This window comes from Neoarius graeffei, chromosome 12, assembly GCF_027579695.1.
Source record: "Neoarius graeffei isolate fNeoGra1 chromosome 12, fNeoGra1.pri, whole genome shotgun sequence".
Lineage (NCBI taxonomy): Eukaryota > Metazoa > Chordata > Actinopteri > Siluriformes > Ariidae > Neoarius > Neoarius graeffei.
In genome coordinates, this window is record NC_083580.1 from 75,968,768 (window position 1) to 75,996,391 (window position 27,624).

Consider the following 27,624-nt stretch of genomic DNA (forward strand, 5'->3'; position numbering starts at 1 on the left):
GTCATGATATATTTTACCATATTAACATGCCATTGTGTGTTATGCCTGATGTAAAGACTCTCGTCTCTGCGAGCCTACCACACAGATTTCTCATCTCATCTCATTATCTCTAGCCGCTTTATCCTTCTACAGGGTCGCAGGCAAGCTGGAGCCTATCCCAGCTGACTACGGGCGAAAGGCAGGGTACACCCTGGACAAGTCGCCAGGTCATCACAGGGCTGACACACAGACACAGACAACCATTCACACTCACATTCACACCTACGGTCAATTTAGAGTCACCAGTTAACCTAACCTGCATGTCTTTGGACTGTGGGGGAAACCGGAGCACCCGGAGGAAACCCACGCGGACACGGGGAGAACATGCAAACTCCACACGGAAGGGCCTTCGCCGGCCCCGGGGCTCGAACCCAGGACCTTCTTGCTGTGAGGCGACAGCGCTAACCACTACACCACCGTGCCGCCCCACACAGATTTAATACTTGTCATTTTTAGGGCATACCTAACAACGTGTTTTCTTTCTCTCTCTCTTCCCCCCCATCTGTCCCTCTGAGTTACATGTTGATCCTGGGATTGAGATGCTGGCCTCTTCTGCCCCTCGGACCTGCTTGATCCATCCTGGTGCCCTGTGTCTGGTCGGAGTTTTATCGCACCGCTCCTGTGAAGGACGGCCCCATGAGGACAGTTGAGGGTTATACCTGTTAAAACTGTTAATATTATAGTCATGTTGTCTGTTGTTGCCCAAATGAGGATGGGTTCCCTTTTGAGTCTGGTTCCTCTCGAGGTTTCTTCCTCATGTCGTCTGAGGGAGTTTTTCCTTGCCACCGTCGCCACAGGCTTGCTCATTGGGGATAGATTAGGGATAAAATTAGCTCATGTTTTAAGTCGTTCAAATTCTGTAAAGCTGCTTTGCGACAGTGTTTATTGTTAAAAGCGCTGTACAAATAAACTTGATTTGGTTTGATTTGAATGCTATATGTTCAGTAACTCTATTATTCGGATTTTGATGGTTATTTTGTCATTTCCCTCTGTTAGGTACAAGTTCTGTGAATTTTGAAGGGTATTTGCTGCTGTTTGAATTGAATCCTGGCATCAAATCTCGTCATTAACACTTTAACTAATTTGCAAATGTGACTCTCGTTTTGGGAGAAGTTTTGGGATCGTGTTTTTAAACTCCAGACAGATGAGAAACCATTTTGTTGTTGGGATGAAATAAAACGCAGGCAGTAGGAAGCGAGTGGAAAACGCATGGAAGGTGCTGGTCGAGACGGCGCGCTAGCCAATCAGAGGGCAAGTCCAGTGTTGTGGGCGGGGCTTCGCTTTTATTCCCCGCCCCTTCTGGTGACGTAGTTGAATACGAGTGAAGCGTTTTGTGGGAGAAACGTGGAGTCTGGTGGTTTAAAAGATTCACACCTGAAGCAAAACAGCTCACTGGTACAGAACTTGTCAGAACACGGTGAGTTTGGGTTGGGTTGGGTTGGGTGTTGTGTGGTGTTTAATTTATCCGGCATTTTAACCCGGACAAGTTTATTAGAGAAGCGCGTGAGAGAGAGAGAGCATGACATGGCAGCTCAGAATCAGAACCAGAACCAGAACTCTTTTATTCACTTGTAAGTAAATACTGTAGACAAAAAAAGGCTTACATAATAATGAAATGAAGTGTTTCAACATTTTAAAAAAATACTATAAATAATCAATAAGCCATAATAAATGAAACATGGATAGATAGATAGATAGATAGATAGATAGATAGATAGATAGATAGATGCTATAAATAATAGTATGTCTTTATGTGGATCTGCTGTGCTGCTCTCTTGGCCAGGATCCCCCTGCAAAAGAGATTCTGAATCTCAGTGGGATTATTCCTGGTTAAATAAAGGGAAAGAAGAAATATTATTATTCTATAATAAATGAAATAGATAGATGGATGGATGCTATAAATAAAAATCAATAAGCCATAATAAATGAAACACGGATACTATAAATAAATCAATAAGCCATAATAAATGAGAGATACTATAAATAATAATCAATAAGACATAATAAATGAAACACAGTCAGATAGATAGATACTGTAAATAATAGCATGGTTTTTATGTGGATCTACTGTGCTGCTGTCTTGGCCAGGATCCCCCTGCAAAAGAGATTCTGAATCTCCGTGGGATTATTCCATCCCCTCGTTCTCATTTATCTCTAGCCACTTTATCCTGTCCTACAGGGTCGCAGGCAAGCTGGAGCCTATCCCAGCTGACTACGGGCGAAAGGCGGGGTACACCCTGGACAAGTCGCCAGGTCATCACAGGGCTGACACATAGACACAGACAACCATTCACACTCACATTCACACCTACGCTCAATTTAGAGTCACCAGTTAACCTAACCTGCATGTCTTTGGACTGTGGGAGAAACCGGAGCACCCGGAGGAAACCCACGCGGACACGGGGAGAACATGCAAACTCCACACAGAAAGGCCCTCGCCGGCCACGGGGCTCGAACCCGGACCTTCTTGCTGTGAGGCGACAGCGCTAACCACTACACTACCGTGCTGCCTCAATGGGATTGTTCCTGGTTAAATAAAGGGAAAGAAAGAGAGAATAATAAATAAGACATAATAATAATAATAATAATAGAAACCCTGTGATGATCTGGCGACTTGTCCAGGGTGTACCCCGCCTTTCGCCCGTAGTCAGCTGGGATAGGCTCCAGCTTGCCTGCGACCCTGTAGAACAGGATAAAGCGGCTAGAGATGATGGGATAATAAATGAAACACAGTCAGATTCTTTATCGTCATTGCACATTACTATACAACGAAACACTGTTTGAGGGCTCAGATCACAGCAGCATATCAAAAAAAATTAAATAAGTAATATACATAACCTTTAAATAAAAAAAAAAGAATAAATAAGTGTTTTCCCAGAAAAAAATTACTGTAAAGCCCTAAATTCTGGCATGATACACAGACAATTGAAGCGAAACTAGGGGGGTCCAGGGGCATATACCCCCCCACCCTGGAAAATGTTTTGAAAATTGATGCTCTCAGGTGCGTTTTCAGGGTCTCTGAGAGGTTTTAGAGCCATGATTATAGGATAAGTTTTACCAGTGTTTCAATGATTTCTGACCTAAATAGTATTAATGTATACACACTTGAAATTTCACCTTAAAGTTCAACATGCAAGTTAAACTGTTTTGCTATAGATTACGGAGGTCTATGATGGATTGAAAATCTACGGGGATTCCTTAATTATCTGTGATCAAGTTGTGTTGTAACAAAAATATGCATGAAAATATGACCAGTGGTTTGCTCCGTCTTATGCAATCCAGTGAAGAGAATCGATCGTCGCGACCTCCTGTTGATCACAAGGGGATCTGAACTTAAAGTGCCATTCCACCATTGGATGTATTCTTTGGCATAAAATACAATACATTTTGACAACATATATAAACGGTATCACTAGATAGAGAAATCTTTCAGCTTCAAAATGATATATCAAACATAATTTTTTGACAACGACAAGTATATTAATTTTGCGACCAAAGTCACCTACCCTTTTAATTTCCGCACGTGATGTCATCGGCAGGTTCCCCTTCTTGTGTACCACGTGACGTGGCACATATTATCAGCAATGGTGGATAGAACACGATAAAAATAATACCAATAAATCTAGCTAATACCAATAAATCTAGCTAACTGAAAGATTAACTCAAAATTTTTCGCAATTTTTTTGGCCCCCATATACGAGGAGAAATGACTCTCTCACTTTGGGGGTTTCCTGGTCTAACAATAGACCGACACGTGGTACACAAGAAGGGGAACCTGCCGATGACATCACATTTCACTACCGCGCAGAAATTAAAAGGGTATGTGACTTTGGTCGCAAAATTAATATACTTGTCGTTGTCAAAAAATTATGTTTGATATATCATTTTGAAGCTAAAAGATTTCTCTGTCTAGTCATGTTGTCATATATTGTATTTTATGCCAAAGAATACATCCAATGGTGGAATGGCACTTTAAGAACTGCCACCTTATGCAGCTTATTCCTCGCTGGAGTCTTTATTCTCTTTCGGCAGGAGAAGCCTCGTTCACAATCTAAACAGAATAGTCTATCAAATAAATCAGCTGGCTTTGTCCGTCTGTGGGGGACGACATCGGCAGCCAATGAGATCGCTTGTAATGAATCGGAAAATTCCGGGATGTCTGACGTTTTCTTTCGATGTTTTTACTGGATGGTTTGAACATGATCTTGACACAGCCAACAGATTAGTTTGTTTACATCGTACCATGCGGACATATTACTTTGACAGAATCGACACAAACGTTGGGGGGAAAAAAAGACCGCTTGTTTAACACGAATATCAGTCAGTATGTAAATGGATCTGTTATTTGCTCTCCTATGTATCTGGTTACTTGTGGGTAGGAAATTTAACGTATCGGTATAAATCTAAGCGTATTGGATTTTAACTAAAGCAACGGCAGGCAGAGCAAGCGTATCAGGCCCGATATGCTCAAACGCTTTGGGGAAAACCATGAAATAATATACATAACCTACATAATGTTTAAGATAGCCTTTTATTATCCCGCAAGGGGAAATATTAGATTTATGCAGAGAGTAAATTACACACAGTAGGGCTAATTAGATGACTTCTGAAGGCAGTTGATTGCACTGGATTGTATTTAGAGGTATCAGAGTACAGGGGGCTGAATACTAATGCATACCACACATTTTTCAGATTTTTATTTGTTTAAAATTTTGAAAACCATTTATCATTTTCGTTTCACTTCATAATTATGTGCTACTCTGTGTTGGTCTGTCACACAAAATCTCAATAAAAAACTTTTAAGTTCGTGGTTGTTAGGTGGAAAAATGTGAAAGTTCAAGGGGTATGAATACTTTTGCAAGGCACTGTATTGGAACGAAGAGGAATGAAGGTGAGCAGTAGCAAAACAGAATACGTGTGCATCACTGAGAATGGGGATGAGAGTGGAGTGAAGATGCAAGGAGTAGACTTGGTGAATTCAAGTGCCTGGGGTCAGCTATGCAGGAAAATGGGGGCTGCGATAGTGAGGTGAGAAAACGAGTGCAGGCAGGGTGGAGAAGGATTTCGGGAGTCATTTGTGATCGGAAAGTCCCAACAAAGTGAAAGGTAAGATGTATAAGGGCGTATTCACACCTACGTTGTTTGGTCCGGACCAAACGAACCAAATTTCCCTTGGTCCGGACCTTTTGGGTTGGTCTGAATACAAACCACCGAACTCTGGTCCGGACCAAACAAGCGGACCGAGACCGAGCTGCAAGGTCAGACTCGGTCCGGACCAAAGGAACCCTGGTGCGGATCTTTTGGAGGTGTGAAAGCAGACTGGACCTAATCCAACAGTTTTGCTTTTTTGTACCTCGGGAGCTTCCGTCGTTTGTCGAGCATTATGGGAAACAGAGTCTTGGCACTCCACCGCAAAGTGCAAACACTGTTTCGGTTGTCAAGGGTCGTTCAGTCACCAGTGGTAGGCGAGTACAAAAAATGAGTAGGGGGCAAACGTGGGCCGAGGAAGAAACACGTACCCTTGTGGATATATGGGCAGATGTCCACATATCTGAGCTTTTGGAGAGAACACACAAAAATGCCGACGTGTTTGCTGTATTCAGTGAGAAAATGAAGAAGGGGTTCACGCGCTCCCCAAAACAATGTCGGCTAAAAGTGAAGAAACTCCGTCAGACCTACATTAAAATCAGGGACATTCTTTCAAAAAGTGGCGGTACTAGCGACGCAAAAAAGAAATTCATCTATTGCGTGAAGAGCCAGAACTGTCACAACATGATGTGCGCTCATCAGCGCTATCCTCCGTAGCCGCCTTGCCCTTTGTCGTCATCGTTGATAAATTACTTGTACAACAGCATAGTAATCGCACAATTGTGAAAACAGTAAAAACTGGAAAAAACATATAGCTTTGATGACATTAAAAAGAATAACAGCACGGAAAGCCTCCATGACTACTTTTGAACTTAACGCTTTGTGCGCGTGTCGTCTCTGACCAATAGCTGAACGACCTCAGGGCGCGTGGCTTTGTTGACAGATTTTGGTCCGCTTACTAAAATGTACAGTGTGAAAGCGAACCGCACCAAAATAAAAAAAACATTTGGTTCGGACCAAAGCGAGTGAACTATCGAACTATCCTGGTCTGAATACACCCTAAGACAGTAGTGAGACCAGCTGTGATGTATGGATTGGAGACCGTACCCTTAACGAAGAGACAGGAGGCAAAGTTGGAGGTGGTGGAGTTGAGGATGTTAAGGTTTGCGATGGGAGGTTGGACAGGATAAGGAACGAGCACATCAGAGGGACAGCACATGTGGAGAGCTTGGGAATGAAGCTAAGAAAGACGAGACTGAGATGGTACGGGCACATCCTGAGAAGAGATGCAGAGCATGTGGGAAGGAGAATGTTGAGGATGGAGCTGCCAGGCACACGAAAATGTGGAAGGCCAAAGAGGAGATACATGGATGTGGTGAGAGAGGACATGAAAGTGGCAGGTGTGGTAGAGAAGGATGCTGAAGACAGGGAGCAATGGAGATCAAATTAATATTATTCTTAGGTCCAGCGAGTGCAGTTTTATAAAGAAATGAGCTGTAGGTTTTACTGAGCATCTTAGGCTACGTTCACACTGCAGGCTGAAGTGACTCAAATCCGATCTTTTCGCCCATATGTGACCTGTATCCGATCTTTTATTGACAATATGAACGACACGGATCCGATTTTTTCAAATCCGACCCAGGCCGTTTGGATATGTGGTCCTAATTCCGATCCCTATCCGCTCTTTTCATATGCGACTTCAGTCTGAACCGCCAGGTCGCATTCATCCGACTTACACGTCATCAACAAGCCACAAATGTCACTATTCTGCGCTGAAGTAGGCGGCGGGTCTCTCAAAAAAAGTTACAACAACATGGCGCATAATCATGGGCGCAGATAGAGGGTGGGACGGGTGGGATTCGTCCCACCCAGATTTAAATTCACCTCGCTCGGTCCCCCCCACTTATAGGGAGGAAAAAACGTCTATGCTGTCTTTCTTTGCATAAGGCAAACCTCACGGAAAAATCAAAAGACTAATTACCATTCGGTTTATTGAGGTGCACAGCAGTGCATACATAGTTGCAACAACTCACATAAAACAAAACAAAGACTGATATTCGGTTGGTTGAGCTGCGCAGACTGCACAGGTTGTGAGCTCGAGCTTGGTTGCTATGGTTACTAACAACAAGTTTGACAGGCATATCGGGGTTGGGGTTGGTTTGCTGGCAGCTTTGTCCCCCCCAGTTTTTTGTCCCCCCCAGTTCAAAAAACGTATCTGCGCCCCTGCGCATGACATCAATGCGAGGGACGCTTCGGACTGTGAAGGTTCTGAATCTTCTCAATGGAAGGACGCAGAGGTTAGGGAGCTGATTTCCATTTGGGGGGATGCAGCTATTCAAGCTAGATTGGATGAGTCATACCGCAACCGGGCGGTTTTACTTCCGTAAACACTGGCCATGCTCACTGCGTGTGACGTCGTCGTATCCTGCAATGCGCATGCGGAACACTTTTAGGTCGCTTTTCGTTCATACTGAGGATCACATACAAGTCGCATATATTTGTTAAGGGCAATTCCATGTAAATGTCAACCTCACCATGCAAAAATAAAGCAACATGTAATACATCAAAACCACTCCCAGAGATATCACCTAGGCCTGTATTTTACAGATGTGAATAAGTTGAACCAATTTGTAACCAACCTAATATGTCACTGTCAGTCTTTCTTTCTTATAATGTAAAACCCAAGCTAAAATCAACTTTGATCATGTACAATTCTATATTATTGCCACAAGCCACAGAAATGTATGCTAAAATCCACAAAACAGCAAAACAATAGCCATCCTAAATATTATTTAAGAACTTTGATAGTTTTAGCTGATATTTAGAGAGTTTTTCAAAGGGTTATGGTGGTTAAATTGCTGATTTTCTAAACATATGCCATGTCTATTTCAGACGCGTCACATCCATAACGGAATTTCGTCACATCCATAACGCTGACTTTTCCTTCCGAAACTCTGCATGAAATACAAAATATTTTAAACAAAGATTTTTTAATATTCACCTTGGACCCCTCTATCAAATGGATCTCTCCATTTCGACATTAGGTTTACAGTTTCACAGAGTTTGATAAAAATGTACAGTCACCCAAGAAAAGTGATACTTTTTCTGTCACATCCATAACGCATCTTTTATTGGCGCTTTCTGGCATGCCCTAGATGTACTATGGGAATTGTTCTTGTTCTATCACTTCTCCAGTATGGTACAGCCTTAAAATATGCAACACCTGTTTAAATACTGGGAGACAATAAAACATGCACTGGGTCATTTGTTGCCATTTTGAGTTCAAGTGTCACGTCCATAACGCTGGAATTGCTCTTAATGTGAACGACCTCACAAAAAAATCAGATTTCACAAAAAAATCGGAATTGAGCATTAAGCCTTGCAGTGTGAACGTAGCGTTACAGAACCAGCCACAGTTCTTCTGGACACTTTGACTCTCACACTTGCTTCTTAATTTTGCACCAAAACCCAGTAGCCTTCATTATGTTTCTTTTTTTAATCTGAAAAACAAAGTGCTCTCTTGTGTAACCTGCTGCTCAGATACAAACTTTCCCCCTGTAACTTAAATTTTGTGCTTAGGGAAAAAAAAAAAAGCCCACAAACATTTGGAACTTTTTGTAATGTTTTGACTCGATAATGTAGAAATCATAAGATAAAATCGATCATAAAGTTGGTATGGGGGGGCTAAGACTTTTGCACAGTACTGTAGATGTGTGCGATTTTTATATTACATTACACTTTCCACACGTGTGCAAGGAAGGAATTGTGCAACATGAGTAGGCAACTGTAGAGTTATTAGCAGCTGAGATGTTGGATTGTAAAAGAATGAGGTCATGCACGTAGATCTCTACATTCAGTGTGCAGTAGTGCAAGTAGAGATTGATTGATTGGCAGTGTTCGGTTCCCATGTGGCTGTAGGGTAGGAGCCGTTTTCAAGTCTGCTTGTATGAGGTTTGATGGACCTGAAACGTTTTCCAGAGGGCAGCGGTTTAAACAGCGGGTGATGTCCGGGGTGAGAAGGGTCTTCCAGTATGTTGGCTGCTCTGCTGAGATGGTAGGAGGAGAAAGTGTCCTCTAGGGAAGGTAGTGCACAGCTGGTGATCATCTTCTGTGCGGTGTTGATGACCCTCTGAAGGGCCTTCCTGTCCGCAGCTGAGCAACTGGCATACCACGTGGAGGTGCAGCGCGCTCTGAATGGAGCAGCAATAGGAGACCAGCAGCTTCTTCTACAGGATGTTTTTCCTGAAGGTTCTCAGGAAGTGGCGTCGTTGCCGGGCCTTCTGAACCCGTTCACGTTCAGCTTTGTGCTGAACGCAAGTTTATTACGGTTTATATTCATGTTTCGAGTGACATTTGATTTTGCGTTTCAGGTTGTTAGTTTTATAGAACATCCTTTAGAAAGGTTGACCACACAGCAATTCATGACACATGGCTGTTTTGTAAATCGCAGGTTTAGTTAAAATGATGATTAATCTGGATAATTTTTCTCAATTTGACTTTTTCTAATGCAAATCCATTGTTACAAAGGGCTGACCTGTGCCAGAGTACCTATTCTATTATTATTATTATTATTATTATTATTATTAGCCAATCAGAGAGCGCCTCCTCCCGCGCAGGCATGTGAAGGACGCCTGCCACTTTAATATTCCAGAAAAAAGTTCGGGGTGAGGTCGCCACTTTAGACTGATGAGTCAGCAGTGTTTCTAGGTTTACTTAGTGCCTTGATTTATGCCATTGGTTTCTTGTGTGCGTTCAGAAATGTAAGTACACTTACTTATTTGCTGTTTATAAGCCAGATATTCTGTTTAAACATGGCTTCATATAATTCGCGGAGGTAAATTTCTACCGCGGAATTTAGCGCGAGTTAACCGCGAGGTTATAGTCTTTAATGTTTTATCTAACATCTTGATATTGTGTATATTCATGCTTATGCTGTTGATATATGTGTAAAACGGACTTTCGTAGTAATTATTTGGCAGAGTATGGGGGGAACAGTACCGTTTTGACTTACTGTGTTTATAACTTGTAGTAGAGCATTTTGTGTTTAGCTCACTGTAGGTCAGGCTATTCATATTTCTCTGTAAAGCTATGGATGCTAATTTCTTATGTCATTATGCTTAGGAGTAATTGTTTTCCTCTATGTCATTTCTATTTCCCTTTCAGAACGACCACACACACACACACACCCCACAAACTAATTAATGTCATTATTGAGTTCTTATTAATAAATCCCCAAGAACCTTATCTTCCACATCTTCAATTGTGCATTCTTACCGATGCCCCTCAGTGGCCACAACTTTCCGCAAAGAACATATCATTCACCAAAACAAATTGGAGGCCCCAGCGAGGATTGAGTGGTCATTGTGGATTTATTGAAGATGTTCCCAGATCAGAGAAGGAGCCCTCCGCCTGCAGATGTGCGTCCCCGCCGTGCAGTGCGGCAGCCAGCCTGGCTGGAGGACTATGCCGTCTCTCTTCCAGCCCTGCAGCGGTCCAACTACCCCCCTCATGATGCAGCTTACTTACCCGGACAACAGCGCTATCATAGCATGGAGGGAGCTTCAGAGAGATACGCCAGGATGACGCCTCTCACACCTCCAGCTCTGGGGGAAGAGCGTGGTGCAGCACAGGTAGCAGGAATTCAGCACTCAGTCTACTTACCTGAACCTGTCGCCCCCCTTTACCAGAGCACACCTGCTGTGCCACGAAGTAAGCCCATCACTGAAGCTGCGCCTGATGTCATGGCTGTTCTGCATAGGATAGTGGAGGATAACCAGAGAATGCAACAACAGATGTTGGACCTGCACAGGCGACTCGACACTAACGCTGCACTGCCACACTCACCGTCTCAACCGCCATCTGCCCCTCCTCCTTCTCTTCATATGCCTGCACCATATCCACAACTGCGTCCTATTAAGCAGGAAAGGGAGTGGTCCCAGTCCTTTGGACCGCCACCGCCACCATCTGCTCAACCCAGTGCATACATGTTGCCTCCAGGAGATGACGGTGACTGGCCACTGCCTCCACCTCCCGTAGCAGAGGAAGCGGAGCAGCCAGCCTCTCCGGTAAAGGACTTAATGGAAGAGCTTACAGCACGCCTGAGGGCATTGCACCCAGTTCAGCCGCGCCCAGTGCTGCCTCAACCTCCACCGCCAGTACCCAGGGTACTAACACCAGAGTATTGTCTACCATACACGCCATCAGCGTCAGAGTTTGGTGAGCCAATATCTGCCCCCCAGAGGGAGAGAGTGTATCGTGGGCCCAAGGCAAAAATCCCTCCATTCACCAAAGGAGATCCAAGGGAGTTCGCGAGGCTGAAGGATGCACTGGAGAATCTGCTGCCAAGGGACGCAACAGAGCGCTTTAAGTTCCAGATACTGGTCGATCACCTAAAGTATGAAGACGCTCTGCTCATCGCCGATTCATACACCAACTCCCCTCAGCCCTACACCGATACAATGGCCAGCCTTACAGAGCACTACGGACAGCCACACCAGCTGGCACTCAGGTACATCGCGGACCTGATGGACGCCCAGAGCATTGCACATGGCGACACTAAAGGCTTCAAGAGGTTCGCACTCCAAGTAAGATCACTGGTGGGCCTACTGAATCAGCTTGGGACGAGTGGACAGACCGAACTCTGTTGTGGCTCACACGTATCCCGACTCTTGTCTAAGTTGCCCCATGACATGAGGGCAGAGTTCAAGAGGTTCCTGTACCCACAGCGAGTCACCATACCTACCCTTCTGCACTTCTCTGACTGGCTCAATTACGAGTTGAAGATGCAGCAGTCTATGTGTGACCCTCGGGACCATGATGAGAAGAGCAAGGCAAAGTCTAGGACTGACCGTCGCCAAGACAGCAAGGGTGCCAAAGTCACTAGCGTTTTGCACACTACGGATCAGCCTGAAAGTGCCCCAGTAGCAGCTACGCCACCCTCCAATGCCAAGCAGTTGGACAAAACCTCATATTGCCCCTACTGCAACAACAACCAGCACTTCCTTGATCACTGTGCTAACTTTAAGCTGCTCACTGTGGAACAGAAGACGGCGTGGATCAAGACCAACAGAAGATGCTGGCGTTGTGGCAGACTGCACCAGGCCGCCCAGTGTCGTCTGAAGATGCTGTGCCAAAGGTGTAAAGGCAAACATCTGCATGCCTTACATGATGTGAATGCCAAGTCTGAAACCGATACAAAGAACCTAGCCTGCTTTGTTAGCACACCCAGTGTCAATGACGTCTTGTACTTGGACAGGCGGTCAGGCTGCAATCAGGTACTCCTGAAAGTGAGTCGAGTGTTACTGCGGAATGGCCCTCACACCCTGGAGACATATGCCATTCTCGATGATGGTTCAGAGAGGACCATTCTACTCCCAGCAGCTGCCCACAGCCTTAAGCTCACAGGCCAGCCTGAGGACCTGGCCTTGAGGACAGTCCGCCAAGATCTCAGAGTCCTGCATGGCACTACCGTGTCGTTCTCCATCTCGCCAGTGGACCAGCCAAAGCAGTCCTTCAAGATACAGCGGGCCTTTACAGCTGAGCAGTTGAGTCTGGCAGAGCATTCATACCCGGTGAAGGCTCTTCAACGAAAGCACAAGCACCTGAGAGGTATCCCATTCAAGGCTCTAGATGGAGTGCACCCGCTGCTTCTAATTGGGTCCGACCACCCTCACCTCGTCACTCCAGTGGAACCAGTGCGCCTGGGACCACCCGGAACTCCAGCAGCAGTGAAGACGAGGTTAGGCTGGACACTACAAGGGCCAGTTCTGCAGAGGAAGCCACAGCCGTCTGAACAGAGCTGCATGCATCTGTCAACCTTCTCCCCCACTGCTGAGCTCCTGCATAGTGTCGAGAGATTGTGGCAGTTGGATGTTCTCCCCTACAGGAGTGAGAAGCTGGTCACCCGCTCCAGGCAGGATCAGGATGCTATCCACCTGTTGGAAGAGAAGACCACACGCATCGATGTAGATGGTATCCAACGATACGCTGCTCCACTCCTACGGGTGAAGAATATGCCACAGCTGCATGCACCCAAAGAGGCCGTGCTGGCTAACCTCCGCAGCACAGAAAGGCGCCTACTGAAAGACACAGAGCGCGCAGTGGCATACTGTGCAGAGATCGCCAAGCTGGAGACAGCCGGCTACGCAGTCAAGGTGCCAGAAGAGGACCTCAAGAGTGCCGCAGAATCGTGGTACGTGCCGCACCACATGGTGTCCCACAACGGCAAGAACAGGATTGTCTTTAACTGTTCATTTGTGTACAAGGGAGACAACCTGAACGAGCTGCTGCTGCCAGGGCCCACTCTAAGCTCCAGCCTAATTGGTATCCTACTGCGCTTCCGAGAGCATGCCGTTGCAGTCAGCAGCGATATCAAGGGCATGTTTCATCAGGTGAGGCTACTCCCCAAAGACAAGCCCTTGCTTCGCTTTCTGTGGCGCAACCTGGAAACAGAGAAACCACCGAACACCTATGTCTGGCAAGTCTTGCCCTTCGGCACAACATGTAGCCCCTGCTGTGCTACCTTCGCGCTGCAGAAGCACGTCCTTGACCACAGCCAGCAAGACGATGATGTTCGGGTGGCCATAGAGAGGTCATTCTATGTGGATAACTGCCTCCAGAGTATTGCCTCTGTGGACGAAGCTCAACAGTTCGTGGACAAGATCACCTCACTGCTGGCTTCGGGAGGATTCGAGCTGCGTCAGTGGGCTAGTAACGTCCCTGACTCGATCAGCCACTTGCCCAGGGAAGCCAGGTCGGAGAGCAGCGAGCTATGGCTCAATGAGTCCAGTGCCGACCCGCAGGAGCTAGCTCTAGGGCTCCGTTGGCTCTGCAACTCGGACACCTTGAGGTACAAGTACCGGATGCCAGACCATCCCATACCCACGATGCGGAACATCTACAGAGTCCTGGCCCGCTTGTATGATCCCTTGGGATTCATTGTCCCTTTCACAACACGAGCCAAAGTCCTAGTGCAGCACTTGTGGGACAAGCGAAGGGAGTGGGATGATCCCTCACTTCCGGAGGATGTGCTGCAACCCTGGCTGGCATGGGAAGAGGAGCTGCAGCATCTCTCAGAGATCTCCCTACCCCGTTGTTACGTGAGCCGTGAGCTGGACATCTCAAGCTGCCAAAGAGACCTGCATGTCTTTGCCGATGCGTCCGAAAGGGCCTACGGTTCTGTAGCCTACCTGAGAACAAAGAGTCCTGATGGCCGTGTGGAGGTGTCCTTCTTGTCTGCAAGATCGCGAGTAGCCCCAAAGAAACAGCTGTCGATGCCCAGGCTCGAGTTGTGTGCTGCACTGACAGCAGCTCAGTTGGCTTCACTTCTGCAGCGAGAGCTCACATTGCCCATCAATGAAGTTGTGCTGTGGACCGATTCCACCACAGTCCTTACCTGGCTCCGTTCTGACTCCTGCCGCTACAAAGTGTTTGTGGGGACGCGGGTAGCCGAGATCCAGGACCTGACTGATGTCCAGGTGTGGAGGTATGTGGATTCGGCCAATAACCCAGCTGATGACATCACGCGAGGCAAGACGCTGCTAGAGCTGAGCGGCAACAACAGATGGAGCGAAGGCCCAGGTTTCTTACAGCAGTCGGCTGACTTCTGGCCTACAACACCTGCCACAGCAGAGCTGGAAGACACTGTTGAGGTGCGGAAACCTACAGTCTGCTGCCTCAACACAACTACTCAGAGCTCATCGCCTCCGGCCGCTCGGTTCTCCTCCTTCAAAGACATGGTCGAAACTGTTGTGCGATCCCGCCATGAGGCAGCCACTGACCAGGCCAATGTCTCGGCTGAGGACTACAGGGATGCGGAGCGAGAAGTCCTGAGACAAGCCCAGCAGGAGAGCTTCCCGGAGGAGTTCGACCTACTATGTGCTGGCAAGCCAGTGTCTATGACCAGTCGGCTACGTACTCTAGCCCCAGAGTACGATGACACCGTGTGTCTCATTCGGGTTGGAGGGAGGCTTCGCCGCAGTGAACAGCTGGACCTGGATGCCATCCACCCAGTGGTCCTCGACCCCCAGCATGAAGTCACCCGCCTCATCATTCAAGACACAGACAGGAGACTGCACCACCCTGGATCAGAGCGCTTGTTTGCAGAGCTGCGTCGCAAATACTGGATCCTACAAGGCCGTGAAGCTGTCAAGCGTCATCAGCATGCCTGCACAGATTGCCAGCAGTGGAGAGCTACTCCCTCTGTGCCCAAAATGGCGGACCTCCCACCAGCAAGGCTGCGACTGATGAAGCCCCCATTCTTCTCAACGGGAATGGACTGCTTTGGCCCCTTTACAGTGAAGATGGGCCGCCGTCATGAAAAGAGGTGGGGTATCCTGTTTAAGTGCCTCACAACCCGGGCAGTACACCTGGACATCCTGTCCAGCCTCGACACAGACTCCTTCCTAATGGCCCTCCGCAGGTTCATTGCACGGAGAGGCAAGCCTGCAGAACTCCTATCAGATCAGGGGACAAACTTCCGTGGTGGGGATCGAGAGCTGCAAGAAGCCTTCAGAGCCATGCATGCCACTCTTCAAGATCACCTGAGGAAGTACCAGATCCAGTTCCAGTTCAATCCTCCCAGCGCTCCACATTTCGGAGGTGTTTGGGAGCGGGAAGTGAGATCCGTCAAGGCAGCACTATACTCCACTATTCAGCTTCAGCCTGTCCCTGAAGAGGTTCTTAGGACAGTGCTGATAGAAGTGGAGGGGGTATTGAATTCGAAGCCTCTAGGCTATGTTTCCACAGACGTAGCTGATGTGGACCCCGTGACACCCAATCTGCTCCTCATGGGGCGGCTGGATCCCTCACTCCCCCAAGCAGTCTACACAGAGTCTGATCTGCTGAGCCGCCGCCGCTGGAAGCATGCTCAGGTGTTAGCAGATCAGTTCTGGACCCACTTCATCCAGCGTTACCTCCCGTCACTGCAGACCAGGTCCAAGTGGCACAGGGACCCACTGCAGCTGCAGCCAGGAACTGTTGTGATGGTGGTGGACCCCCAACTGCCAAGGGCCCTGTGGCCTGTGGGTCGTGTCACCAGCGTCATCCCAGGCATAGACGGACGAGTCCGCACTGCTGTCGTCCAGGTGAAGGAGAAGACCTACACCAGGCCCGTGGCACGCCTCATCGCCCTCCCTGACCTTCAGGACATGGACCCTGTCAGCCCTTCCGCAAGTGACAAATTTGATGGGACAAATTTGGGGGCGGCTGTTACAAAGGGCTGACCTGTGCCAGAGTACCTATTCTATTATTATTATTATTATTATTATTATTATTATTATTAGCCAATCAGAGAGCGCCTCCTCCCGCGCAGGCATGTGAAGGACGCCTGCCACTTTAATATTCCAGAAAAAAGTTCGGGGTGAGGTCGCCACTTTAGACTGATGAGTCAGCAGTGTTTCTAGGTTTACTTAGTGCCTTGATTTATGCCATTGGTTTCTTGTGTGCGTTCAGAAATGTAAGTACACTTACTTATTTGCTGTTTATAAGCCAGATATTCTGTTTAAACATGGCTTCATATAATTCGCGGAGGTAAATTTCTACCGCGGAATTTAGCGCGAGTTAACCGCGAGGTTATAGTCTTTAATGTTTTATCTAACATCTTGATATTGTGTATATTCATGCTTATGCTGTTGATATATGTGTAAAACGGACTTTCGTAGTAATTATTTGGCAGAGTATGGGGGGAACAGTACCGTTTTGACTTACTGTGTTTATAACTTGTAGTAGAGCATTTTGTGTTTAGCTCACTGTAGGTCAGGCTATTCATATTTCTCTGTAAAGCTATGGATGCTAATTTCTTATGTCATTATGCTTAGGAGTAATTGTTTTCCTCTATGTCATTTCTATTTCCCTTTCAGAACGACCACACACACACACACCCCACAAACTAATTAATGTCATTATTGAGTTCTTATTAATAAATCCCCAAGAACCTTATCTTCCACATCTTCAATTGTGCATTCTTACCGATGCCCCTCAGTGGCCACAACTTTCCGCAAAGAACATATCATTCACCAAAACATCCATCATAAGTAACCAGGTGGGTTTACTCCTAGGCAGAGGTTTGTTTTATTTAAAAACATCTTCCTCATGGGGCGGCACGGTGGTGTAGTGGTTAGCGCTGTCGCCTCACAGCAAGAAGGTCTGGGTTCGAGCCCCGTGGCCGGCGAGGGCCTTTCTGTGTGGAGTTTGCATGTTCTCCCCGTGTCCGCGTGGGTTTCCTCCGGGTGCTCCGGTTTCCCCCACAGTCCAAAGACATGCAGGTTAGGTTAACTGGTGACTCTAAATTGAGCGTAGGTGTGAATGTGAGTGTGAATGGTTGTCTGTGTCTATGTGTCAGCCCTGTGATGACCTGGCGACTTGTCCAGGGTGTACCCCGCCTTTCGCCCGTAGTCAGCTGGGATAGGCTCCGGCTTGCCTGCGACCCTGTAGAAGGATAAAGCGGCTACAGATAATGAGATGAGATGAGATCTTCCTCATGAAAATGAGTTCAATTATTAACTTTCTTTAAAAAAAAAAAAATCTAGTTACGGGTGTCCTTCCTATCTGCCTATAATTTGCTCAGCTCATGCACGTGTTGAACAAATGGCTTTCCACAAAATTATTCAATTCAGTTTTATTTATATAGCACTTTGACGCATCAGCTTTACGTTCGGATCAGATGACGTAAATTCAACCTGATTTTGTCATAATTGACCGTTCTAGTGAACAGATCTTGTAATGTGACGCAAAGAACAGCGATGTGGCGTCTGGGATGTTTGTCCAGCGACACCCTGACAAAGTCTATCATGTCAGGATTTTTTTTTTCTCTTGTATTTTCTTGCCTAGTTTGAAACTTCCTACAACGTGCTCCCTGATTGCCATGTTTGACAATTTCTTGACCCTCCTCCTTAAAGGAACAGTCCACCGTACTTCCATAATGAAATATGCTCTTATCTGAATTGAGACGAGCTGCTCCGTACCTCTCCGAGCTTTGCGCGACCTCCCAGTCAGTCAGACGCAGTCCGACGCGCTGTCACTCCTGTTAGCAATGTAGCTAGGCTCAGTATGGCCAATGATATCTTTTGGGGCTGCAGTTAGATGCGACCAAACTCTTCCGCATTTTTCCTGTTTACATAGGTTTATATGACCAGTGACATGAAACAAGTTCAGTTACACAAATTGAAACGTAGCGATTTTCTATGCTATGGAAAGTCCGCACTATAATGACAGGCGTACTAACACCTTCTGCACGCTTCGACAGCGCATTGATACAGAGCTCAGATATCAATGCGCTGCCGAAGCGTGCAGAAGTTGTTAGTACGCCTGTCATTATAGTGCGGACTTTCCATAGCATAGAAAATCGCTACGTTTCAATTTGTGTAACTGAACTTGTTTCATATCACTGGTCATATAAACCTATGTAAACAGGAAAAATGCGGAAGAGTTTGGTCGCATCTAACTACAGCCCCAAAAAAATACCATTGGCCATACTGAGCCTAGCTACATTGCTAACAGGAGTGACAGCGCGTCTGACTGCGTCTGACTGACTGGGAGGTCGCGCAAAGCTCGGAGAGGTACGGAGCAGCTCGTCTCAATTCAGATAAGAGCACATTTCATTATGGAAGTACGGTGGACTGTTCCTTTAAGGACATGAACGATTATTTGGTGTGGGTCAAACTTGTTTCCCAACCAAGACACGGTGAGAATTTCTGGCCCTCGGATCACCTAATCTGACATGGTGACCATCGGGAAAGAGAAAAAAATATATATATGGTGTAATCTGAGCCCGGTATTCCAGATATCCAGATATAGATCTAGGTTTATCGCTAGCAATTTATTTATTTTTTTATTTATTTATTTATTTTTTTTTGAATGGGTGAGATCCTGTTGGAATTCTGTACATTTTAACCCCATCACTGCTACGATTCTGACCCCCGACAAGACAACAGCTAGGCATTTCTTCCAAATATTTCTTCTCGTCTCTACCGTCGCTGAGTCTTTTTTGGGTCCAGGCTGCGCATGCAATTTCCTCTTGCGTATGAATGACGTTTACTGCGAAGGGATCTATAGATTTTCATAAATCAAGCTGGATAGATTTATGTGAATTGTGAGATTTCTTTACAGCAGCGTAACGTGCTGTTTGTTTCAACACCTTTTTTTTTTTGGTCAGAAATGCACAATTTGAAAGGCCTAATTTGCTGCTTTCTGAACAAAACCACAATGCAAGTTCCTTAAACCTGGTTTATTTCTCGCTAAACTCAATAATGGTAACCCTGTCCAAACACAAATTCCTCCTTATCATTTCTCATGGTCTGCATCAGTGACCTCGGCTCGTCCTGGATCCATTTGCATAAACGTCATACAAGAATTTTACGACTGTGCATGCTCCTCTTGCACTGAATGACATTTAAATCTGTCTGCTCGAACAGGACACGGCCTTGTACTGCCCACAGCAGCTCAAACTACCCACTCCGATTCATTATCAGGCTATTGTATTTGTCCCTGGACCACACTTGGTGTATCGCATTGAGTATTTTACTCTCCAGGAAATACAGTATGCCATTTCCTGTGCTGTCAGGCAGCACTGATTTAGGGTGAGGTTTTTGGTTTTCTTTTCCTCTCCTGGGTGGAAAATGGAGGAATCTCGGATTTGTGATTTAAGGTGGCCTTTTTAACCTTTGACCGCACTAACCAACGTACTGACCATACCCCAGACTTCTTTCCTTATTTTTTTTCAATTTGTAAAAACTACACACTCTTGCTTGCTGCCTTGGGCCCAAATGTGGTTGTGATGAGTGTAAATGGTTTCGCCTTTTGAAGCTTGGCTAAGAAACGGTGCGTTTTGCCCGGTGTTCTGATAAACTGTCCTACAAAGCCCCACTGCGCATGCGCAGAGCACAAAACGTCATTTCTTGGCATTTGAACAGATTTTTGTCCTACATCAGCTGTGCTATAAACGGTCCAGATTAACGGCGTGCATTCAATCTTTACTACTTAATCCGTAAGCCTGTTCAAAACAAAGAGTCGGCCATCTTGAAGTGTCTCATCTCATTATCTGTAGCCGCTTTATCCTGTTCTACAGGGTCGCAGGCAAGCTGGAGCCTATCCCAGCTGACTACGGGTGAAAGGCGGGGTACACCCTGGACAAGTCGCCAGGTCATCACAGGGCTGACACATAGACACAGACAACCATTCACACTCACATTCACACCTACGCTCAATTTAGGTGGGGTTTACATTAGACCGTATCAGCGGATCATCAGATTAACTTTTTTAAAAACGATTAGCGTGCACACAGCAACACCAATACACGATTCGCGTGCACACAGCAACGCCAATACATGGATACGCTAATCACATGACTAATTCGGCACGTAAGTTGAGAAATGTGTCAGTGCGGCTCATCGCTTCCTCCTCAGCAGCTGCGCTCCAAATCACTCCGCCCTGAACAGCGAGTGCCCTCTGGAGGGTGCGCACTCCGGCCCTGCGCAGCTCACAGAGCGCGCGAGTGTAGTGCACGAGCAGTGATTCGGGACTGAGCCGCTGTGCGCAAATCACTTACCACTTGCAAGTGGAAGGATGGCAAGCCTAAAGACCATCATAACTACACAATGGGCAGTATTTGCATCAGTATTTGCAGTATTTTCATACTTTTATACTCTTTAATGAAAGGTGATACAAGGCGGAAGTCCGCGCCGTTTTTCAGCAGTCGCGTCACATGACCAATGCCAGCGAATCAGGAAGGTGGATGTCACAGTGACGTTGCCCAATGATGACGTCAGCTAGAGCTCAGCACAGCGTATCCGCGTATTCTCAATGTTTACACAGCACCGGACCAGACACGATCTGGATTGAATACGTGGACCCTGGCGGATTCCTGTTTCCAGGCGTTTTAATGTAAACGGACAGTGCATCCGCGAAGAAAACGAGACAGATACGGTCTAATGTAAACTTGGCCTTAGAGTCACCAGTTAACCTAACCTGCATGTCTTTGGACTGTGGGGGAAACCGGAGGAAACCCACGCGGACACGGGGAGAACATGCAAACTCCACACAGAAAGGCCCTCGCCGGCCACGGGGCTCGAACCCGGACCTTCTTGCTGTGAGGCGACAGTGCTAACCACTACACCACCGTGCCTTGAAGTGTTCCAATAAAATGAAATCATTCAAAATTAGTTGTGGAAGTTTGTTTTCTGTGTGCTGTTGCGTCGCCAGACAAGGAGAACGGCTGGATGAACAGGAGAAAGGTAAAACTCGGTTATTTAACTCGAGTGGAGGTGGAGAAAATGAGTTTAATTCCAGAAATGGTGGACTGACACTTTAAGTGGAATGTTATGCTTCTCTGGGTTGGATGTGTTAAATGAAAGTAAGCTTTAAAAAAAAAAAATTATTGACTGAATGAAAACTGTATTGATGCTCCAATATGTTATGCCATTTTATGTCTTGCAATAAAAATAACATTTAATTACATTACATTGTGTAAGTGAGACATGAATTGTTCAAGTTGCTGATACTTACAAACTATGAGTAAGCTGTAGATTCTGCAAGTAAACCTTACAATCAGGAATTAGGTCCCCGTTACACAGCTGAAAGTAAGAGAAACCCAGTAGACACAACTTTGCTCCAAGTAACCTTTACTAGCTGGCATGAAGTAAACATTACTAGTTGGTTTTAAGCAACCTCAACATTCAAGTTCCAAGTAAGGATAACAAATATTTTCAGTGGAGATTACTTTTAAACGTAAAGATAACTTGAAAGAGAACAAGTTATATTACTTCATTTATTTGAGGCAACGAGTTTCCACCTTTTTTTTTTCCAAGTAAGCTTAACTTATTCTTTTTTACAGTGAGTGCAGTATATTCTGGTGGGGTCATTTGAATTGTCAAAACTTCCTACATTCATATGTTAATGTAAAGGTGTATTCTGATGGTCATTGAGTTGTCAGAAAGTCCTGCGTTCATATATTAAAGTAAAAGAATATTCTGACGAGGTCGTTTGAACTGTCAGAACGTCCTACACTCCTATTTTAATGTAGAAGCATATGTCAGAACACCCTACATTCATATATTGTAAAAACATATTCCGATGGTCATTTGAATAGTCAGAACGTCCTACTTACTGTAGAAGCATATTCTGACGGGGTCATACGAGTCGTCAGAACGTCCTGCGGCGTCATTTGAATTGTAAGAATGTCCTACACTCATATTTTAATGTAGAAGCATATTCTGAAGGGGTCGTTTGAATTGTCAGAACATCCTACATTCATTTATTAATGTAGAAGCATATTCTGATGGGGTCATACGAGTTGTGAGACCGTCCTGCGTAACGTCCTACACTCATTTTAATAGAGCAAATGGTACTTCCTAGATTCATATGAATGTAAAAGCATATTCTGACGGAGTCGTTTGAATTGTCAGGACGTCCTACATTCATATGAATTCTGACAGGGTTGGTGGACGTTGTATCAGTGTAGAAGCATGTTCTTTGCAGAGGGAAAAACCGCGAACTATGACTAAAAGTTAAAATTGAATCACACTGTAGGCTTTCCTGCAATGTAGGACTGCTCGACAGACATGTCTGACATCCCCTCCTACCGTAGGACGCTTCGCGGATGTAGGACCGTTTATCAGAACACCGGCTTTACGTTTCGTATGACTGTAGACAAGATGCAGAACATGACAGTTTATCCAGTTCAATATATGCAACTCGAAAGGTGTTCTGCAAAAATGGAGGGGGGAACATGCATATCAATACTTTTGTCTAATAAAATAAGAAAAAGAACTAATTGATTTGAAATTAATCTAAAGTGTGAATGTTTGGTTTAGATGGCACATAGATATAAATTTTACTTGTTGGTATTAATTACTCCAAACAGTCAAGGAACGAAAAACCTTTAGTTTACATGCCAATTTCAGCACTAATCGAATGCTGACATCATATATATAAATTAATTGAACTCTCCAAATAATTACTGGACTAGGTTTAGAAATGGGGGGGAAAAAAAATCATGTGTTTTGCAAAGCATTGGGTTTTACTTTTGTTGATTGTGAAGTTATTAATTGCATGAAATGTGTTCTCTATATAGAAATGGTAGTTAATTTCTAAAATATTCCACTTTGCGGCGGCACGGTGGTGTAGTGGTTAGCGCTGTCGCCTCACAGCAAGAAGGTCCTGGGTTCGAGCTCTGGGGCCGGCGAGGGCCTTTCTGTGTGGAGTTTGCATGTTCTCCCCGTGTCCGCGTGGGTTTCCTCCGGGTGCTCCGGTTTCCCCCACAGTCCAAAGACATGCAGGTTAGGTTAACTGGTGACTCTAAATTGACCGTAGGTGTGAATGTGAGTGTGAATGGTTGTCTGTGTCTATGTGTCAGCCCTGTGATGACCTGGTGACTTGTCCAGGGTGTACCCCGCCTTTCGCCCGTAGTCAGCTGGGATAGGCTCCAGCTTGCCTGCGACCCTGTAGGAGGATAAAGCGGCTTGAGATAATGAGATGAGATTCCACTTTGCATCCAGATAACATCTGGGTGTTGTTATCGTGCCATTATACAACCTTGCTGGCCTGGATTTTATGTATAGTACTATAAACTGTATTTTTGATGCTTTCCGTGCAAAAAATAATTTGTGCATGGGTTTTATTTATTTATTTTTTTTGGAAAACCAAGAACCACATTTCCAAAAATGTTTTTTGATTATAATATAAAATTAGGGCGGGGCGGCATGGTGGTGTAGTGGTTAGCGCTGTCGCCTCACAGCAAGAAGGTCCGGGTTCGAGCCCTGTGGCCGGCGAGGGCCTTTCTGTGTGGAGTTTGCATGTTCTCCCCGTGTCCGCGTGGGTTTCCTCCGGGTGCTCCGGTTTCCCCCACAGTCCAAAGACATGCAGGTTAGGTTAACTGGTGACTCTAAATTGAGCGTAGGTGTGAATGTGAGTGTGAATGGTTGTCTGTGTCTATGTGTCAGCCCTGTGATGACCTGGCGACTTGTCCAGGGTGTACCCCGCCTTTCACCCGTAGTCAGCTGGGATAGGCTCCAGCTTGCCTGCGACCCTGTAGAACAGGATAAAGCGGCTAGAGATAATGAGATGAGATATAAAATTATACACGCGTGTGGACAGAGCCTGAGTAAGCTGAGTAGCATGTTTTCAGAAATGTATCACCTTTGTTGCCTTTATAACAAGAATAATTAACTTTCCAGACCACACCCTTTCATTTAGTAGGGCGGCACGGTGGTGTAAGTGGTTAGCACGGTCGCCTCACAGCAAGAAGGTTCTGGGTTCGAGCCCAGCGGCCGGCGAGGGCCTTTGTGTGGAGTTTGCATGTTCTCCCTGTGTCTGCGTGGGTTTCCTCCGGGTGCTCCGGTTTCCCCTACAGTCCAAAGACATGCGGTTAGGTTAATATGGGACGGCCTTGGGCTGAGGTGCCCTTGAGCGAGGCACCTAACTCTCAACTGCTCCCCGGGCGCTGTTAGCATGGCTGCCCACTGCTCTGGGTGTGTGTGTGTGTGTGTGTGTGTGTGCTCATTGCTCACGTGCACGTGTGTGTTCACTGCTTCAGATGGGTTAAATGCAGAGAGGAATTTCACAAGTGTGTGATGAATAAAGTTGTGCTTTCTTTCGTTTTGTTGTGTTTATATGACTAGTCAAACCCCAGACAACGGGGTACCACAGCCTTAGATTGGTGTGTAAAGCCAATAATGGCTTTGATCATTGGATGGGATGGCGTTTGCTCGCTATAATTTAGTCATCGTGAATTGGTGCTTGACCAAAATGCGTACGAAAAATGATACTAGCCAATCTTTTTTTTTTTTTTTTTTTAAGATATTTTTTGGGCTTATTTCACCTTTATTGGATAGAACAGTGTAGAGACAGGAAATGAGCAGGAGAGGGAGAGGGAGGGATCGAGAAATGACCTCGGGTCGGAATCGAACCCGGGACCCCGGATTTATGGTGTGGCGCCTTATCCACCTGAGCCACGACGCCCCCACTAGCCAATCATTGGGTGTCTGTAGGCTCGTGTATGTGGAAGAGGGCTGATGGAGGTTTTATCTGTGTGTGTTATGCAAGCCTGTAGCACAGCATCATGAGAAGGAGTTTAGAAAAGACCGGGTTGGCTGGTGGCTTCACGTGTCTCGGAGGAAGCACGTGTTGGATTTCACACTCCCCTACTGGGAGAGCCGACCTGTGCATGGGAATTGGCAGGTGACCAAAGCTCGTGTTCCCTGTCGCTTCAACTTGGTAATAGAATTACAGGACCACAAATAGGCCTGCTAAACTGTTTGTAGATTAACTATAGGAATGTTCCTCTTCCATTTAGTGGAGTCATTTGTTGCAGGAACAGGCCTCAGACCGAGAACGATGGCTAATGTCTGAGTCAAAGCTGCACCATGTGGCGCATTTGGATGGTCATAACTGGCTGCACTTTTCACTGGGAGGAAAACAGCAGAGTTCTGTTCAAGCCTGTCGCTAAGCAATGCACCAGTCTGTGGTGGTGGTGGTGGGGGGAAAGGATGTGGTGTCTTTTTATATGCAGTGTGCAGCCTTGACTTTCAAAGAATAGCCATGTTCTGTGATTGGACCTAATGAGCTGAGAACTGGCGAGTTCTAAATTGGGAGGTGAAAGGGAGAAAATGGTCCTTTGCTGCTTTTAAAAATAGCCTTGTTCTTTTGTAATAGAGGAACTTTTTTTTTTTTAACTGAACAGATGTGCTGCATATTTTTTTTTCTATAATAAAGAAATGAAATTCCACACTGTCCTGATTTACCATTTCTGAGTTATTTGACTTACATTTGCACCAACGTGACCTGATGTTTTTGCAGTGTTTAACTTCTTCCCTTCCTTTGTCTTTCAGACATCATGACTGACCGAAAGGCCGTGATCAAGAACGCTGACATGACCGAGGACATGCAGCAGGATGCTGTGGATTGTGCCACACAGGCCATGGAGAAGTACAACATCGAGAAAGACATTGCAGCTTATATCAAAAAGGTAATCGGAGATGTTGCCCTACGTACACGTTATCTAATGACGGGCAGCTTTGCGTTTCCCGTAGAAGTGATTGATGGAGATGTGGTTCTGGGTGACGGAGTCTTGATTGGCGTATTTGGCCATCAAGTTTAATTCAGTTCCTCAAAATGTTCCTGCAAATGATGTTTTCTGTTACAATAAAAAAAAAAAGATCTAAACAGCATTTTGGAGCAATGTTCGGTAAAAATAGCGTGAGCCATAATGATTTGGGGTGCCCCCCCTTTCCCGTTTCACCAACAGGAGTTCGACAAGAAGTACAACCCCACGTGGCATTGCATCGTGGGAAGGAACTTCGGTAGCTACGTGACGCATGAAACGAAGCACTTTATCTACTTCTATCTTGGTCAAGTAGCCATCCTGCTCTTCAAATCGGGCTGAGGAAGACTTTCAACTTTCCATCGCACAAATTCTGAGCTTAAGCTCCAAACCTGGACTGTGATGCACTGATGACTGATGCCACAACACACATGTGGGCACACACACATGTAAACATAACCATACACTTGCTCACCCTGAGAAAATAGTTATGGAGGCTGTGCACAAGTGCATGGACCATGTACAATATTTAATTTCTGTATGTTGCTTTTCTGTAGTTGCTCTTGAGTTAAAGCAATTTCTTTTTTTGTAGTGTAGAATTTGTTTTTGCACTAAAATTGTATAAAATGCTTTGCTGCCTTTAAGTAATAAAGAACAATACATCCTCCATTGAGTATGCCCCCCCCCCCCCTTTTTTTCCCCTCTCCCATCTTACTTCAGTTTGTGAATTTTTATTCAAATTTTATTGCTGACTTCAGCTTTTGGGGACAGTAATAAAGTTTAGAACAGCATGGCACCGAACAGTTGAGAAAGGAAGAACAAGAGCTGGATGGAAGTCCTGGGATGAAGTATGGTCCACAACAAGGAATAAGAGTAAATTTAGGATGGATGTTGAGGCCTTATGCAACTCTTGTAGGTGTGAAGATGGATAATAAGGTTGGGGCTTTTTTTCTTTTAAGTTTTGGCTGGGCACTGCCTGTCCTGATAATTACCATCAGTTTTTCTTTAGCTAATCAGACACCATGTATGCCAACACTCTTGCCAAAGCAGTTGGGGGTTAGGTGCCTTGCTCAAGGGCACTGAAGCCATTCCTGAACCGGTCACCTTTTGGTCCCAAAGCTGCTTCTTTAACCATTAGGCCATAGCTTCCCCCCAAAGGTAGCAGGTCTGTAACAATAAAGTTCTGTGATGAAGTTCTACTGATCAGAATGCAATGAGTTCAAATGCCAGTATTGCCACTGTTGGGCCTTGGAGCAAGACTTCACTTCATAGCTGAGCCTAACCTTCTTAGCAATGCAAAGAAAATTTCAGTGTGCTATGAGTTTCTGATGCCACTGTTTTATCTTTCAATGCTCTACAGAGGGTTCATATATTTACCCATACAGGCATGAACGTGATTGCTCCTGGCCTAACAAACACACTCATCCTAGCATGCTTTCACTTTCCAAAGAGTCAAATTTAAA

The 27,624-nt window shown here is 45.7% G+C and overlaps 1 protein-coding gene across 2 annotated transcripts; it reads left to right on the plus strand.

The window, feature by feature from the left end:
* The first annotated feature begins 1,345 nt into the window (after window positions 1–1,345).
* Window positions 1,346–26,834, plus strand: LOC132895642 (dynein light chain 2, cytoplasmic-like). 2 transcript variants are annotated; one of them, XM_060936425.1, is made up of 3 exons: window positions 1,346–1,456; window positions 25,950–26,086; window positions 26,366–26,834. In XM_060936425.1, the coding sequence occupies exons 2-3, from the start codon at window positions 25,955–25,957 to the stop codon at window positions 26,501–26,503; spliced, it is 270 nt and encodes an 89-aa protein (XP_060792408.1). In that variant the 5' UTR covers window positions 1,346–1,456; window positions 25,950–25,954; the 3' UTR covers window positions 26,504–26,834. The 2 variants fall into 2 exon arrangements, with proteins under 2 accessions (XP_060792408.1, XP_060792409.1); XM_060936426.1 differs by lacking the exon at window positions 1,346–1,456 and adding an exon at window positions 16,618–17,167.
* Window positions 26,835–27,624: the final 790 nt, after the last annotated feature.